General features: G+C 42.2%; 1 protein-coding gene across 2 annotated transcripts in view; it reads right to left on the bottom strand.

The window, feature by feature from the left end:
- The window catches only part of LOC130209279 (A disintegrin and metalloproteinase with thrombospondin motifs 2-like), a 135,333-nt gene that overhangs the window by 3,108 nt on the left and 113,530 nt on the right, over window positions 1-18,695 (bottom strand). For both annotated transcript variants that reach the window (XM_056438843.1, XM_056438842.1), the window contains 17 exons: window positions 14,360-14,443; window positions 12,550-12,706; window positions 11,491-11,596; window positions 11,080-11,223; window positions 10,538-10,670; window positions 8,646-8,759; window positions 8,391-8,536; window positions 8,014-8,189; window positions 6,202-6,335; window positions 5,987-6,110; window positions 5,411-5,491; window positions 5,139-5,302; window positions 4,293-4,449; window positions 4,039-4,174; window positions 3,643-3,850; window positions 3,213-3,342; window positions 2,893-2,979 (listed from right to left, as the gene is read on the bottom strand). In XM_056438843.1, coding sequence (XP_056294818.1) covers window positions 2,893-2,979; window positions 3,213-3,342; window positions 3,643-3,850; window positions 4,039-4,174; window positions 4,293-4,449; window positions 5,139-5,302; window positions 5,411-5,491; window positions 5,987-6,110; window positions 6,202-6,335; window positions 8,014-8,189; window positions 8,391-8,536; window positions 8,646-8,759; window positions 10,538-10,670; window positions 11,080-11,223; window positions 11,491-11,596; window positions 12,550-12,706; window positions 14,360-14,443 — 2,281 coding nt within the window. The remainder of the gene's footprint in view (window positions 1-2,892; window positions 2,980-3,212; window positions 3,343-3,642; window positions 3,851-4,038; window positions 4,175-4,292; window positions 4,450-5,138; window positions 5,303-5,410; window positions 5,492-5,986; window positions 6,111-6,201; window positions 6,336-8,013; window positions 8,190-8,390; window positions 8,537-8,645; window positions 8,760-10,537; window positions 10,671-11,079; window positions 11,224-11,490; window positions 11,597-12,549; window positions 12,707-14,359; window positions 14,444-18,695) is intronic.

Here is an 18,695-nt window from a genome sequence, read left to right on the forward strand (position 1 = left end):
GATATAAAAAGTGCATACGTGTGAGTGTGTGTGTGTTGGTTCCACACCATGCAGAGTACAGTAGAAAAGCCAGACCATTAGCAGATGATGCAGAAAGGAAGAGGAGGAAAACCCAAACATCAAGAGCAGTCATAAGATTAGTCCAGAACAACTGAAATGGAAAAAGAAGGGTTGCCAGTCGTGTGTTGTAAATATAACTCTCAGGTCTGAGTTTTTCTCATTTTGATAATTTTTCACTCGTTAAATTGTAATCCTCGACCACTTGACTTGTACCCGTTTTGTACCATACATAACTGTGTTCTACTGGCAATGTTTGACATTTGATCTGACACAGGATCAAGCCACTGAACATTCCTGGTGAGAGAAAGATCACACTTTTCAAAACATTTTTATTGATACAACTTTGCTGTTGAGAATGACAGTAACTGAAACAATGAGATGTACCTGCTCAATATATAGATATATTCTTTTCTTAAGAAAAATAATTCAACTGTATCGAAAGTTACAAGTTCACAGTCACTTTGGTAAAACACTTCATTACTTGGAAATTAACCAGTCAATCTGTTTATCGATTGAAAAACAAAAAACATGAAGTACAGAAATGATATTTGCTTTTTAAATGAATTACATAATTTCCATGATGATGTAAAAACTGGAATGGCACATTAAGTGTCATATGAAACATTTACAAAACATTAATAAAATTTCCCTGATAAATCAAAGTGCATATAGACGCAGTGCACGTAGTCCATCTGAATGTTTCTTCAACGTTAGCCAAACGTTAGCCAGCCCCACGCAGCAGGCCAGTGAAGCCACAAAACAGTTACCCATAGTATAGAATATTATAGAAGAAAATAACAGTCATGAACATTATTAAATACAGTCAACACCAATGTTATATACAGTCGCACTGCTAGGTCTGGCTTGGTCTCATACAGTCCAACTCCAGCAGAAGGAAACCTTGGATAGCTCGCTACATAGTCACAACAGAAATAAGTGATCACAATACAATGACAAGTCTGAAGTGTTTTTTTTCTCTAGATGCCATATGTGTCGATACCCTCGGCCCTTTGTAAACCCTTCCCAGTAGTCGGACATTGGCCCAACATCCCCTTGGTAGGTTTGATGGTCGGCGGGTGTGAGTTTGTTAAGTTGGTTTGAAGCTGCCTCTATTCCGAGTGAAACTTTGAATGAGTAAAGCCATCTCTTTCACAGATAAATGCCATTACATTCAATCCAAGATAAGGCATTGTTCACGTGGTTAATGTTCATCAACATAAAATGATCATCGGACGATCTCAAATCAAAGTTTATGAGGTATTTCTGTATCTGATCGCAATGTGTAAAAGCCCGAATGATGAAGCTTCCTTACACACACACACGCACACGCACACAAAATCAGACAGACTTTGACTGACAAAACTAGTATATCGCATTCAATTACATTCGTTAACTCACTCATCTAAACACAAGACATACATACACACACAGACACACACGCACACACATGCATACAGGTGATGGATGCAAATGTGCATGACAAATCGGGATCCAATCCTTGAAGAAAACAAGAAGCGACAGTAAACCACTGATCCATCTGAGAGAATGGAGAGGCAACTAACTGACCAAGTCCTGCATAATATAGGTCTAACCCCTTCCCCCCTCAAAACACTTGACCTTTATTAAATATTCATCTTTATTTATGTAAAATCAATAAAAAAATACACATAACAGTCAAGGATCTAAGCGATCAATAGCAGTCCAAAGGTTTTAGGCAAATAAGCTACAGCTTATTCATGGTAAAACGTTATTAATATTATTGTTACTCATATAGATTTAGATTTATAGGTATATATAAATACAAATATATTTATAGATGTATTTGTTTAAAGTCTGCAAGCACAAATAAGCTGCATTTATTGAACTTTAGTATAACAGTCAAAGAGAGGATGGCTGATGATGAGGTGAAATGGGAAGCAACCTCAAGCGGTCAGACTACCCTGTTTTTTTGTGTGTGTTTTTTAAAAATTTGCCTTTCTTCATGTTCCTTCACCTCACAGTTCCCTCCCCCCAAAATCAGAAGGTTTACTGATGTCACTTCCTGTCCCTGTGCTGAGTTCCTGTCAATCTGAGAATGTAACTAGAATGAGACGCCATTCTCATCCTCCAATGGAACCAGGATGTCAGATGAGCACTTTAGCAAAGATGTCCTCATTGTGACAAGATCACATTCACAATAAAGCTTTCATATATATATTTTTTAATCACTTTTTTTCCCTATATAGATATTTATGGACCTTTTTTGTTTATTTTCACACCTGTTTCTCCCCACAATGACAGTGCGCTACAAAAAGAAAAAAGCGCAGCTGCATCTCATGACAACACGCAGCTAGCTCGCGCAAAACATGGCCGCCAAATGCAGAGTGGGTCCCCTCACACATGAACGGCTCCTCGACACGTCTCAGGAGGTGCCCATGAAAAACCTGTTCGCCACTTCGAATCATTTTCACATCAAATTTGTTGTTGATCTTTTGAGTTTTCGACTGGCCAGCGGTTACAACACAATGCTCCACAAAGGAGAGAGAGGAGAGAGCAAGAGAGAACCAACTAGCACACACAGGAGCCAGAAACCTCCCCCCAGTCAGAGCCGTCTCAGACACACAAAGAGAGAGGCAACATCCCCCCCTCCCCCCAAAAAAGAGAAGCGAAAGCTTTGCCGCTCGCTCACGGGCGTGGGCACAGGCACGGGCCGTGGGGAAGGTCAGGGGGCCAGCCGGGGCCGGCCCTGCAGCGACAGGAGGACAGAGATGGGCAGGGCCCAGCAGAGGACAGACATGCAGCTGCGGCTGCTGCTGTGGAGGCCAGGCTGGGAACTATAGAGGGAGGTTTTACGTGAGGAGATCTTCGGGTAGTTGGTGTTGGGGCGAGACAGCCACTGGATCAGGATGTTGCCGTTCTTGTTGAGGTCTGACGAGCGCTCTGCAGAGAAGCAAAAGGAGAGAGTGATACAGCAGTTAAGGTGGGAGGGGATATCTGGGCCTGTTTTTGTCTACGTATTTAAGAATATTTACAAGTTATTACAAGTAAATGCTGAGATCTGGCAAGATGGGGGATATTGTCAACAAATAGGGCAAGACACACACGTAATAAAGTGAAATTCAATTGTGTCCAAATAAAATAATTTGAGTGACTGGTGGTTCCTTAACACTCACTGGCACATGGATCCATGCGACAGACTCTGATGGTGTCGGGCTTACTGTCCAGACACAGGCCGATGGTGTTGTCCCTGGTGTGGCACAAAGCCTGCCTCTGCTGGGTCCCGTTACCACATGACACTGAGCACTGGAGATACAGGACATCACCAACAAGCACTTTAGAACGCATCGCTTGCTATATATAAATCCAGAACAAGCACATTTAAAATGACATTGTGTTTTTCTAATCCTTTTCCTTGGTTTACTTTAAGAAATCATAATGAAGATTACTTCATCGGTTTCTCAGAGACTTTCAACGCTGCCAAGGATACAGTCCTGGGGAAGTCTAATATTTAAACCACTAAGTCACACAAAAATAACAGCTGTTGGGCTTCAATACAAAAATATCAGTATTTGCAAAAGGTTAAGTATTTCCCCTGCATTTTACCTGCGACCACGGTCCAACTCTCCACTGGGTCGGGCAGGGATGTCGGTTGCAGGGCCTGCGAGTCTCTGGCCGGTCGTCATTGCAGTGTTTATTGTGGATGGAGCGGGTGGTGTTGTCATCTGACGGCTGGACACAGCTGACCGAGCGGATTTGCATTCCTGTCTTTCCACATGCTTTGCTGCAGTTCTGCCACTCCCCTGTCACCCAACTGGAAGACACCACGGGGCAGAGAGAGGGAGACAAGACGTCTGATGGCATCCAAAATGTCAACATTCTTGAGTAAACGATGACAGAGGAGGAAAAACAAGGCCTGCTGAATGTAGAAACAGCCTAAAGTGGCCTCTATCACAGTTTTGTTATTTCTATTCAGTTATTAACATATATAACAATGCATACATGGGTGGGGGGCAGGGCTTCTGGTTGCAGTCTCTGGTGTCTCCTCTAGGTTTCATGTTGGATTTGTTACAGAAGCTCTTGTGGACCATCTTACTGAGAACTTTTCTTCTGCATCCGTATCGCAGATACTGCTTCCCTACAGCAAGGGAATGGAGGATTTTAAAAATGTAAGCCCCAGAGATAAAGACATTCATTACAGTCGATCTCAGAGACACAACGGTTTCACTGCAAGTATTTCCTTTGCTCTGCTTTACCTCCGCCGCAGGCCTTGGAGCAGTAGGACCATCTCTTTGGAGCCCACTCATAGGCACTGTCCTCTACCAGCATGTTGTTCTGAATGGCAGAGTCACTGTCCATGTTCATCATGTATTTATAAGACAAATTCACATCCTCATCTCCATGCAATTTCATCTACAAAGAGAAAGAAGTGACAAAACCCAATCAATAATTTAGATAACTGATATAATTTCATATATATATATATATATATATATACAGGACTGTCTCAGAAAATTAGAATATTGTGATGAAGTTCTTTATTTTCTGTAATGCAATTAAAAAAACAAAAATGTCATGCATTCTGGATTCATTACAAATCAACTGAAATATTGCAAGCCTTTTATTCTGATTTATTGCTGATTATGGTTTACAGCTTAAGAAAACTCAAATATCCTATCTCTAAATATTAGAATATCATGAAAAAGTATACTAGTAGGGTATTAAACAAATCACTTGAATTGTCTAATTAACTCGAAACACCTGCAAGGGTTTCCTGAGCCTTGACAAACACTCAGCTGTTATAAATCTTTTTTTTTACTTGGTCTGAGGAAATATTAAAATTTTATGAGATAGGATTTTAGAGTTTTCTTAAGCTGTAAGCCATAATCAGCAATATTAAAAGAATAAAAGGCTTGCAATATTTCAGTTGATTTGTAATGAATCCAGAATGCATGACATTTTTGTTTTTTTAATTGCATTACAGAAAATAAAGAACTTTATCACAATATTCTAATTTTCTGAGACAGTCCTGTATATATAAATAGTTTGGTGTGCTTGTGTCTGACCAAAGTATTCACGATTTTTACTATTTCAACAAGTACCATGATCAGAATTCCATGTCTTAGAGGGCCAGTGGTCTGAAGTGTCTCCTTGTCGTTGTCATTCTCATATTCCCACTCCACGCCCGTTTCTATCACCGCGTGGGTTTCTGGGTAATCGTTTTCCCCGTTCAAGAAGAACAGTCCTGATGCCACATTCTTTACAGCTGTAGAATGGTGAGAATTGACATTGATTACACTAGTACCACACAAGTATACAACACAAGACTATAAAAACACGTAGGAAAGAAAAAACAATATACAAAGTCAAATACCTAAAATATGTGAGGTCGCTTTCAGCTCTTGGATCAATAAGTGTCTCGCACCTCTGGGAATTTCGAGAACTTTGAGGAAACCTGAAATGAAGCAGACACTGGTTTTGTGACGCTGACATCATACAAATGTAACAGTTTACTGACGAAAAGTCAACTTTTTCAGCTAATCCCTGTAAAAAGCTCTTATTCATTTCAGCCAAATACCCCTGCTCACTAGTTAAGCCTTTACAGTCTTGACTGTTTTCAACCCCAATAAACATTGTACAAATTCTGTAAAATGTCAGTGCTGTAATGTAGGTGTGCTCTGATGTCAAAGGCTAGAAAATATACTCATATCCTCATATAGAGTGGGGGTTTGACGTAATTTCTTGCCAGTGCTTGACTGGACATTGCTACTAATCTTCCCCTAGAGGGCGATGTTTAGCTGAATATAACGAAACGTGCTGTACACACTGTAAAGGAACACTTGCCAACCACTTTTCTTACTAACCAGCATGATAGACAGATGTTACATCTGATGTCAAGTATGTCTTACATTTAGATAAGGATTGTCACTGCCAGTGTGTGTGTGCTCACCTTGTTTCTTGGCATTACGCGTGATGGTGTCTTTGAAGGTTTTGCAGCTGGAGTTGTCTCCTTCACACACGCCACACTTGTCCTCCTGCTTTGAGGAGCCAACCACACCGTCACAGCCCACTTTCTGTTCACGAGGACACGGAAAGTTCAACACATGCAGATCCGACCACAGCGCAGCAGCTGTCTCGCTCTCTCACACACATAACGCCACTCACCTCACACTCCCCACGCACGCACACACTGTGCGGGTCCTTGTATGAGCAGCGCGTGCCGTCCAGGACCACTCTCTGCATGAAGACCACGTCTCGGGACTCCTTGGATTGGCAATGCAGGTGGCAGCGTTTGTTAGCTATGAAACAAACACAAACACACAACTATGACCCAGTTGGCACATTTGAAAGCCATTTTGATGATTTCATCTTCACAACTCAGATGGGATTGTTTTTTATTTTTCTGAATGAGCTATTTGTGAGTCAGCGTGGCGCTCTGTCTCATTGTGTCTGCCCGTGTGACTCATAATACAACTACATGAGCCTCCAGAGACAAAACCTGGCAGTTCATCCCAGTGAGAAGGAACACTTCTACTTCATCACATTTATTACACATGGACATACTCCAGAGACCTTGTTTTATGGTGCATTGACACTAATAAGCAGGTGGCAGACGTACTATTGTAGAATGATAATATTTGGACAAAACACACTTTTCTTGGGCTGAACTGAGCAGAGGAGCAGAACTGCAGAGGTTAGCAAACTATTAGCTAACCTGTATTTATATTTAAGATCTGCTGTACATTAGTTGCCAGTTCATTTTTCCCCACCTTTCAACATTTCAACATGTACACGCATTTTGTGTGGACGAAAAGAAAAAAAGTAATCCTAATATTTGAGAGCCTCCAAATGTTTTCAGGAGGTCATTTCATGTTGTGCATTTTGTGAAGAAACAGGAGACTATTTGGTTCGTATGGTTTAATAAACAGACCAACGGATAGCGATGTGATGAATCCCTCTGAACAGCTGATTGATCAGCCAAACACACACAGGACAGCTTTACGTTTCATGTTTCTTTGCTTAAGAGTATATTACAATCTGTTGACTCGGGAAAACACCTCAATAGAGATACAATAAAAAACAACAGTGTGTATAACGTCTAATTACTACAACTTCATAGCAGAGTCACTCTTTCTCTCTCCGAACACTATCTGAAGCTCAGGAGATGATGACAGACCTGTTTTTTCTCTCCCCCTCATACACACACAGACGCATACATTTGTGCTCGCACAGTGACACACACTCACGGAAAAAGTAATTTGAGACTGAGAAAGCCTTGCTGAAAAGTATGGCATTTAGGATTGATAAGAACGGAGAAAAACAATTTAGCAAGGTTCCTCTTAGCGGAGTGTGCGTAACGTGACCTCCAATTACATATGGAGACAGCTCAGCACTTTACTCTAGGGCTGCCCTTTAGTTGGATGATAATTTAATACCTACCAGAAAGGCAATGACACCTCAGTTTAGAGACAGGGTGGCCTGACCCCCCCCCCCCCACACATTTTAAATAGCCTCAATAATGTAAAGAAGTTTCAGATATTTAGTTATTAACTCTAATAGTTTGTTGATGTGCCAACTGATATATTGATGGATAAAATAAAGGAGGAATAGAGGGAAAGTGAAATTCAAATGACATTAGTACATGGGTGGAGAGAAAAAGGAGTTCAAAGAAGATTGTTGTCAAAGATATTTCCAAAGAGATGGCGTGGTTTTATAGGAGGGCGTAGTCGTAGCTTAAAGCTGTACTCAGTAGGACAGCCAGATGTCAATGACCATAAAAGAACAACACACACACACACACACACACACACACACACACAACACATATATATATATATATATATATGTATAATTTGTGGCTTTCCTTCATATTTACAACTTCCATTGTGCATCATGCCATGTTCTGACAGCCTCTTTCTGTGTCTAGTTTTCCACCAAACTGCTTCATCCCCTTTCCATCTGCAGGTGTATACTCACGGTCTGTGTGTTCATAAGGCAGCCAGTGGTGCTTGTTGCTGTGGATTTCGAAGCGGGGGTCCCATGCGTGGCATTGCTCCTCTCGCGGGTCACTGTAGATATCCTCGCACTCGTTGGTGTTGCACATCTGAAACTGGTGAGTCGCCCCCATGCAGGTACGGCCCCCGTTGGCTGGTCTGAGAGGGTTGCAGTGCACAGGGCGCATTATCATTCAACGCTCAGGCTAGAAATTATACATTTAACACTTTATCTTCTTCAGAAGAACAAATATCAGAAGTTAACAGGCAAGAATTCAAGTTGAACTCAAGCTGAAATGAGCACAATTAAGGAAATGTACACACACACACACACACACACGAGGAAACATAGCTTCACACCTAGGATTGTCACAGTCACGTGTGCGAAAGTGTACTCCTCCACCGCAGGTGTGGGAGCACTGGCCAAACTCACTCCACGTTCCCCAGTTTCCATCTTGCTTTATGATGTCAGGTGTCAACCAGATGCAGTGGCCTTTAAAGCAGTGCTGCAAGAGGCGAAGCATGCAAGAGAGACAGATGCTATTTGGATACACTGTGCCATTAAATCAGGTCTTTCAACAGAATATATGTGAATGTGAAATAGTGTATAATTACCTTCCCATTCCCGCACATGGTGCCATCAATGGGCGGCCCTTTCTTGGTCTTGCAGAAGAAGGGGTTGTCTGGGTGGCTACACCACAGCTGCTTACACGGGTCAAACGTGCGATACTGCAGGGCACAGAGAGAGAGACTCCTTCTTACAAATAAAAGTCCTACTACACAGCACGCTCACTGGGCACCAGTCTGGCCTTCAATAATACAAGACAACCATCATGAGACAGCTGGAATGAGACTAAACACTGAAAATAAAAAAAGAGATGAGAAGAGAAATATCACTACGACAATAACCACGACAGTATTATACCCAACAATAACAACATCAACCCTGCACTGAGTCACTGCACTGTACACTACGCTCCACTGAGAAACACACAGCCATTCATGCAAACTAAACCAAAGGATGAGAGAGAGAGACAGCCTGCGGTTTAATTAGGTCACAAGGGAGGTCAGAGGGCAAAAGGTCGAAAGGCCAAAGGTGAGGTCTCATTGACGTCTAGAATGTCCCTAGACACAGATCAAGGACCAAATTCTTCTCTTTTTCTGATATGAAGCATTGATGTGGATACCACCAAACTGACCCGGAGTCCAGTGTCTGAGGAGCCGTGCCCTCCTCCCTCCTTTCCACAGACTTTCATACCCACAATGACCCCTGTGGACCTTTGCAGGTCAGAGTAACAATCAATGGCTAGACTGTGGTAGGTAATAAAGAATGACATCAGACTGGAGGATCCTAAAAGCTGAAGTGAAACATGGAAAAACAGCCTCTGTTCTGGCTCAACCCTTTCCCCTTGGATGGGCAAGACATCTTTCCAACCTTTTCCACTCGTTTATAGTCGTGAGTGTTCCAATATAATGAGCCTCTTCCTGCCAGCGCTGCTGTGATTCAACACAGAGATTTGCAGGAAAAGAGCAGGATACAGCTCAACTGTTGAACTGCTCCATAGTCAATGAACCAGGAGTAACAGTGTGTTTCGGCTTTTTACTGCCACTGTCTCTGGAAAGCATTTTAGAATCCTGCAGACTAAAGTCCCAAATATGACGATGGGTAGAACAGAGAAACAAAGTACAGTAAAAAAAGAAAAAAGGTAAGGAGCAACATTACAAACAATTACGACTTCTGAGGACAAATAGAAAAAGAAAATCTGAGAAAACAAATGACGGGCCACATGTCTTCGGGGAGGGGGCGTTACCTTACCTGCGTTCCTGACTGGCCCGCCTTTTGTAGCTGAAGGGAATGGGTTTGACAAGAGAATAGAGGGTAATCTAGCAATGTGTGCAAAGCCCTGAATAATCCCTTTGTCCATCAAGCAACAGTGTGCCACAGTGGCTTCAGTCAGAGTGGGTGAGGATGACAACGGGAGGTTAGATGCCTGGCGAGATGCTGAAGCTCGGTGTACTGTTTGTGACAGGCTCATGTAAAGGAACTGTGGATATGTGTTATGTTCAATCAAATATGTCTTTAACTCATATTTAATATTAACAACATAAATCAATAATAATAGCTATAAAAACACAATGATGTGCTTTTAAGCAAGATGCCGATTCCACCAGTGGCCGGGAGAGGAAAGCAGAGGAGCTGAATGTGAATGGCTGTGTATGTGTGACTCTTTCATTGCAATGTAGAGCAGAGATAGAGGATGAAAGTGCCGTGTTCACAAGGAAAACCTTCAGAGCTCAAGGGTTCCCACACAAATGGATCTTCACAGTGAAATTCAGCAAATTCGGAATAAACTGAACTAAATTCATAGCGAGTTTACCCCAACTCTGAAAAAGTGCCTCATCTCAGGAGGTAAAGTGACTGTTGTAGACGTTATCATGAGTACGTTAGTGTTAGTAAACTCTGGCTATGTTAGTAAAGGGACCACGAGACGATGGCGATCTCTTACCGCGGTGCACATCGTGTAGCCCACGCCAAAGTCAAAGCGACACTGTTCATTCATGGAGTAGTGCAAACCAGGAAGCTGAGGCAGAGACGGCCAGTTGTGGTCAAAGGGGTCGTCACGGAGACAGTCATAGGAACTGCAAGAGGAGCCAAAAAACATGATCATATATGTCATCCTGCAATATTAATGTTCAAATGTTATTTTCATAATATCACTACTCGGTTTATCTCTTATACACTTCTTCATTCAAGTGTGTTACGAGTAGTATCTGCGGTGAATCAGGCTTTAGGAGCTACCAACTTACCAAAAGAAAGTCATTCAAATATATTCAATGGTGTTTCATGAAACCATAACATGTGAGACCACAATATCAGACCATTTTGGCAGCAATACTTGTACATTTTGTAATTTAATAACTTCTAGGATAACAAAATCACAGAAAATAACGAGACGCAAATCCATTATTAAATATTGATGAGAGCATTCGCCTGTGAAATCCCATGAAATGAAATTCTGTGAGGTGTGTGTGTGTGTTTGAGTCTCACTGAAGGTAGCGGCCCAGCTCTTGCATGCTACATCTGGACCAGTGAAAACGGTGGAAAGCAGCTTGCACCAGCGGAGCCATGATGCTGCCCATGTGCACCTCGTCTCCACAGCGGTTCCCCTGGCCGTCGTGTTCCATCCCCAACCTGCACACACAGCGAGAGAGAGAGAGAGAGGTGGGGGAGTGAAGGGAAAAAAGATTAAGCAGCGGAGACGTATTGGGAACATGTGGGAGGAGAAGAAGAACAAGTAAGGGGAGGGAGGCAGAAGCAATTCTCTTATAAGATATTGACCGGGGTAGCCAGCGGACCGACACTGTAATGAATCAATACGGTCACATGAGTGACTGCTTTGTTGTCTTTCGCTGCAGCATGAGAGCCGGCTGAGGACTTCATTAAGGCATATGCACTTACACGTGTCCGGTCTCGTGTGCCACCACAAAGGCAGAGGAGAAGCCGTCCTCATGGTTCAAAGTGCAGCTCCTTACCGGATGGCACATGCCCGTCACTGGAGCGTAACCTAGGCAACCGGGATGAGAGACCCACTCGTCAAGATTTATAGACTTATTGTGTTGAACTGAAAACGTACAAAAATAAAACCACTTTGCAATGTTTGAACTTAATTTATTATCTATTTGTCGTCAAAAGGTCAAGTTTCATTGAAATAAATTTCATAGTGTCATTTTTGGTGTATATTACCAACAATTAATCTTGCGCACAATGCCAATTCACATATGCATGATGGAAAAGGAGCAAGACGAAGAAAGGTGGCGTTTATAAGATTATTAGATTTGTATCAATTGTATTGATTTTCTTAAATTAAACAATATTTGAAATCATAATTTAAGTCAGTCTCTCTGCAACTCTTTACTTGAACTCATACACTGAAATACACATCTGCTTAAATGATGAGGATTCATGGGATCTGTGAGATGAAAATGATTTGGGGTAACTATACTCACATTTTTACCTTACATTTGTGAGCCCTCCAAAGATGCCAAATATAGACTTAGACTACTTACACATAGCCAAACAAACACACACACACACCCACACACATGTGTGCGCGTGTGTCTAATCCTAATCCTAATGCGTCGCCTTCAACCCCTACATTTGACAATTTCCAACTCCCTGTGTGCTTGTCTGTCCCGCACTGCCTTTAATTGTGGGACTGTGGCTGGCCCTGCTCTGCCTATTGATTTTCTGCTGCTGAAGGCTGAGCCCAAGGGCAGCTGAAGGGCTTGTGGATAGCGAGGCCACTGCCTTTAGAGGCCTCTCCCCTGGGCCTGCCTGTTAGCCTGCACTCTGCTGCACAGAAAACCACCGAACCCACAGTGCACTATGCAGCTTCATGAGACAAAGGCAAGAAGAGGGGAGTTTTCTGTGTCAACTTTTGAGTTCACGGTACTCAAGAGGGTGGGCATGCTGTTTCGATGTATGTATTATATTTTAATCGGTAAGAGTTTACAATACCCTGCATGCCCGTGGGGCCAAATTCTTGGCGTGTGAGGAAGATGGCGTGATCGTGATACTCAGCGTCCCCCGTGTCCTGCTTCTGCTGCAGGAAGGCCCAGCGACACACGTTCTCCAGACTCTGAGATGGGTTCCCCAGTTCAATCAGACTCATGGACTGGAATAAGAGAGGCACATACGGGGAAAGAGAGAAGAGGGGGCTAAGACTCTTTAAAAGCAGGGAACCAGACCTGCTTCTTGTTTCAGCTCTTGTACAATAACATTTTATTCAGCCCTGTAGGGGGCAGTGTCACAATGTTATATATTGTCAGCACATCTTGCAAATTGCTGAGGTGTACAACACACACACACTCCAAGGGATCCATAGTACTCACACAATAATGCTCCTATAATTTCAATAATGAATAAGACACTGAACACAGATATGCCTATTAATGAGTTATGCACTATTAGTCAAAAACATGTCCAATTAGAGAATATTTACCTATGATTAAATGCACAATACCGACATCCACACAAACACCCAGATACCAGCAATTCCTTCCATTCACCTTCACCTCTCACTCTCTTCCTCATTAGGTTCTCTGCTCCCCTCTCTGTGATCCCTTCATTCAGCTGTACAACTCTTTCCACGTCTCTCTTTCACTGTTTCCTTTTTGCATCACTTTTTGCATTTCCTCACTGTTTTCACACACTTGCAATGCACAGATGAATCAAACAGGGTAGAGTGTGTGTATTGTGACGGTGCTGCAGTGAAGACTTCTGGTCGGCCTCTGCACAGACACACCTTCGACAGAGTAGGTACATGTGTGTGTGTGTGCGCGCTTCATCGTGTTCATCAGGTGCTTCTGTGTGTTCCAGTGTGTTTTTATGTTCAGAGATGTAACTGGAATAGTGTGTTGTTAGACTGTGTGCGTGTGTGTGTGTGTGCGCCTGCATTCAGGGTCACATAGACAATCTGCAGGCTGTCTGGGTGCAGCTCTGTTGCCACGGTAATTGGGGATGATGGACAGCCAGAGCTTTGGCTGAAGCTGCGTAGGGGCTGGCCCAGAATGACCAATGTAGAAGTGTGTGTGTGTTTCCAGGGCTCCACTGGGATAGTCGACATGTAGAGAGGAGAGGAAGAGATAAGGCAACGGCAGCATAAGTGTATCACAGAGCACCTATCCAGCAATAAAATCCCTTCTGTGGGGTAATCCCAGCCCTTCTCCATTCCTGCCATCTCTTGCTTTATCTATGATTTCTCCTCTCTTCCAGCCCACTCTCTTCTTCTCTTTGGCACAGGCACGAAGATAGAGTTACAGTAAAGAAGAAAAAGGATGCTAGCTCCATCGTCCAGTCTCTCTGTTTATGAATGAGGGAGGGCTATCATTGATAGTTTATCTTTACCTGGACTTCCCATGATTCTATGCAGCAGCCTGCTGGGAGGAAGACTGATTGCATAACGGGCAGAGTTTCTGTGTGCTTTAGTGCCGAACTGTGAAGGCGTGCGACTTGAAAACACTCCCCTGGGATGCAGCATGCTTTTAGTTCCTCCACTGGAATAACAGGCTCCGGGCATCAGTGCGTGCTGATTATTGTGTGCGTGTGTGTTTGTGTGTGTGTGTCCGTGTATTTGTCTATGAGTGTGTTTGTGTGTGTGTGTGCTTGTATGTATGTACAATTTGCCTGTGCTTACTGTAAGTATACTTAAAGCAATTGGAGCAACATGTTAATCAGATTTAGGGATAGTGCTGAGATAGAGACAAGGCATCCACTTTTCAGGAACTGCATCACAAGCGATGTTTGAGTCGAACTCATCAGGTCTTACCTTGCCGTGGCCCAGCATGATAATCCTCACCAGCACCACATTGATCTTTGCTCCCAAAGACTGGTCATGGTAGATCTCATTCACCTGGAGTCCCACAGAAAAACACAAGAGGGAACACAAGTCTCAGAATAAGAAATACAACAATATCTGAACTAATATTAGAGAATATTGTAAGTTGTATTAAATAGTTGATACAGTAATTAACTTCATAATGCTTTACAGATCAGTTATAACCCATGACGTAGGACAACTTTTGAGTTGCTGCGTCCATCAATTCCAAACAACTCTATTTTAATAAAAAGTTTTTAAAAAACAGATTTAGAATCACTAATTAACCATGAATGAATCTAGTCGTACACTTTATAAACCTGTTGTAAAGGGTGCAAATATCTGACTAAAGTATCTCAGCAGCAAGATGGTTATATGACAGACTATAAGCGAAGAGAAAGTCCCTAGAAGAGAGAAAAGGAAGTTGAGGAGAGGGCAATAAACTCAGTTTCCCATGAGCACTGACAGAGAAGAGATGAAGGCAGAAAGAAGCAAAGGAAGGAAAGAGCCTAATGCAAGGAAACAAGGTAATGTGTGATAAGGGAGACGCAGAGAGCATTATTCTGTCGAAACACACACACACAGAGAAAAAGAGAGCGAGAGAGAGGGGTACATAGGCGCTGGAGTTGAGGCCTGCTGTCCTCAGTGACTGTGTGCGGTGCCTAATGAGGCAAAGGGATGTAAAAACAGACAGCCGTAATGAGATGGCTGATGTACACGCTGTGGAGAGAAAGGACGGACACACACACACACACACACACACACACACACACACACACACACACACACACACACACACACACACACACACACACACACACACACACACACACACACACACACACACACACACACACACACACACACACACACACACAGATGAAGAACGGAATTCAGACAAGAGGCAGAGGGGGAGAGACATGAAGCTGAGCAGAGAGGGGCTCAGAGTGAGGAAAGAGACAGATCTTAGAAGGGAGAGGAAACGATGCATTCTTAGAAAACAAATGTACCCTGTGTTTAAAGTAGAGGGGACTCATGTGGAATAACTTAATGCGTGATGTAATTTCAAGCAACCTTTTCGGAAAAAATTCCAGGGGAGTGATCCTTCAAGTCAGAACCCTAATTTGTTAAGCAAACTCACCTGGAATACATTTATTTGATGACGTCAACGCATACGCGTGGTTGTCACGTAAACAGCTTTACAGAATGTTCAGAAAGTAAGTCAGGTTTGGTTTTCAAACATCTGCCTCTGTGTTGTTCTGTTCTGGAACATCTGTCCGGTAAATGATCAGATATACTAATTCACCTTCTGAAATGTTAAGTTTACAGTTGGCAGCATTATAAGCTAACCTGCTGATGTGGCCAAATATCACGATAGCAGCATTAGCGTTTTCAGTGGAAGAATCCTTCACGTCAGGAGAACTTTCCAAGCTGGAATAATTGACCTTCAACTGTGAATGGAAGTTGGCGTTAGTTGAAGGTAAGAAGAGAGCAATACTTGAGGGTTGTGATCACTTTCATTTTAAGACGATACAACAACATTGAAAGAGGAGCTGGTACTTGGTATTGCTTTTCCATAAAGTTGGGAGGCTTGCAAGAGACATAATAAAATATAAATGGACCACATTGATGCACGAGAGACTGAGATTTATTTGAGGTTTCATTCTGGTATGGATCAAAAACACATTATTCTACACTTATCATAATGCAACTTTGTTAAACCCTCCCCGCCGACACCTCTTTGTCAAGTGATACTTCTTTAGTACTTTTCTCAGACTTGACAAAGCAGAGTTTCATTGACCTGCAGCACCTGGATCCTTAAATGACGATAACTGAAACATATTCTGTATTATTATACGTACATATTATACTTCAATCATAGTACAACTTTACTCTCTGCAGTACTCTGACATGTACTGCACCCTCTAAAAAACAGATCAAGGGATTTATCTTGACATACTGTAGTGCCATCATAAATCATATTTTATAAATGTCTCATATGTTTTGCATGTCAATTCCTAATCGGCAACCTAACTAGTCCATATAGCTGTCAGACAAATGTAAAATACATATATAAGGCACATTGTACCTGTTATTGTACCGTTAAGTAGTAAAAACCCATTATGTTAACATAATGGTATGCTAATATACTTATATTTTTAGTTCCTGAAAACAAGGACGGTGATTTGTAGGAACAAGTTTCGGAGTGAGGGACATGAGAGAAGACGGGAAGGGCAATGTTTTCTTTCGCCGACCTTCAGTTCAACATTTTGAATGCTCCTTTTACATATTCAAAAAGACAGTTGTTAAAGCAACCACCAAACAAAGACAGAGTTAAGTTGTCTTCTCAGTTTGACCCGGTCTGAGACTGTGTGTGTGTTTGTGTGTGTGCAGCTTTCAACGTACTCGGTCGAGCTACCTGCTGATATTTATGTTTCTGTGGATCATTTGTAACATTTGTCTCACTCCCTCGATATCTTGGCCGGCTTAAGTACGTGCGAGTAAGTGACACATAATGAGTGTGTGTGTGTAGCAGTGTTTGTTTGTCCGACATGATATGGACACTTGGGTGGGTCCGTTCACACTTGGCCTGATCCAGCCCGTTTCCTTGACAACCGTTCGACCAATTAGGGGCAGTTGACTTCCAGATGACCCCAGCACTAAGAGGTCCACTCTAATGAGACAGATAGACACGCACACACACACACACACACACACACACACACACACACACACACACACACACCCAACTTTAGCTTGATTTGTCTCGATGCACTTTAATGCTTGGACATGTCACACAGATTTATGGCACAATGATTCATAATCTTAAAATTCCCACTCCCACATGGTCATTGGCGTGTGCTTCTCCATGCACGTGCACATGCAGACATCTCCACTCACAGAGTTCATTGCTACGATTGTACAGGCATGTCTCTCATTAATGCTGCTGAAGGGCAACGCCGGGTGTCATTAGCACCCAAGCTGCAGGTATAGCCTGGATATGTCCAGCTTTGTGTGTGTGTGTCTGTGTAGGAACTGATGCAGGCCGAGAGGTCAGCGAGGCACACACTCATTACTATCAGGTAAATGATGCAGCAGGGCCTGTCACTCCACTTCACACTTCACTCTGGAGAAGGCCGGACGGAAGGAAGACAGAATGTAAGAGAAAAGTGTTGAAGGAGTGATATTAAAGGCCACATATATTATATAAGGTATAAATAAATTGTTTCATTACAAAATAAACAAATGATAATGACTTTGTTTGTTTATCTGCATCATATAACATATTCTTTTAAAAATAAAATGTATGAATATACAATAGATAAAAACAATTACAATAGTCTCTTTCGGTCCAGTGCTTCAAGTTGGCAGATCCAAAGTCCAGGGGAGAGCCTCTCCTCAGATCCAGGAGATTGAGGAGCAGATACATGCCGACTGCACACTAGTTTAGTCTTTAGAAACAGCTCCTTTAAAGATGGCTCCCAATGCCTCAGTCTATTAAAATAACAATATAAGGATTCATCCAGAATGTCTCTCTCAGGTCGAATGACAAATAGACACTTAACAAAAAGACACCACAAGTTCACAGCAAAAGACTAATTAATAAAACAAATAGACAAATAATTATTTGATCAAAAGTTTAAGATCAATTTCCAACAGCTGTGCATCTTCCTTTAAGGCTGTAGCAACGAGGAGGCTAGCAGCATAAGTTCTGAGAAAAAGAGTCCAATCGAGTTTGAAACGTCGCTTGTTGTGAGTGTTGTGAATCAAATGACCCTTCCTTTGAAATAAAGTTTTATAAAACAATCACATGTAATTAAAATCTTTTGTGTCACCTCAAAAGAGAAATCATCAATAACTTAAATGATGCTGTTGTCTGAGCATTTACACCCTGGTAATTGGATAGTGTTTCCAGGTTTAGTGTTGTGTTAGGCAATTCAATTAAAATCTAAAGCATGACAAGGAGGGAGGGCACAGGAATGCTACCTGATTTAAAAGCAAAATGCGGGAGGGACGGTTCAGACTGAAACCCAAGAACTAGAGAGCAGTTCTGTCTTGCTACTGTTAATCTGCACTTTATTAGCCATGCGCACCTCCTCCACCAGTTCACATCTATTTAGTATAATACAGATTGCTTAATTTATCATAATTAAATAACATACTAATGGTAATAATGTGTCTATCACATCGTAGTAATATGATTTAAGTAGATTTAGACGTGTTATAATGTCAATATTTTATATAAAACCAATTCATGATGGAAGGTGAGTTTAATTTAATATGCATT

This window comes from Pseudoliparis swirei, chromosome 19 (assembly GCF_029220125.1).
Source record: "Pseudoliparis swirei isolate HS2019 ecotype Mariana Trench chromosome 19, NWPU_hadal_v1, whole genome shotgun sequence".
NCBI lineage: Eukaryota > Metazoa > Chordata > Actinopteri > Perciformes > Liparidae > Pseudoliparis > Pseudoliparis swirei.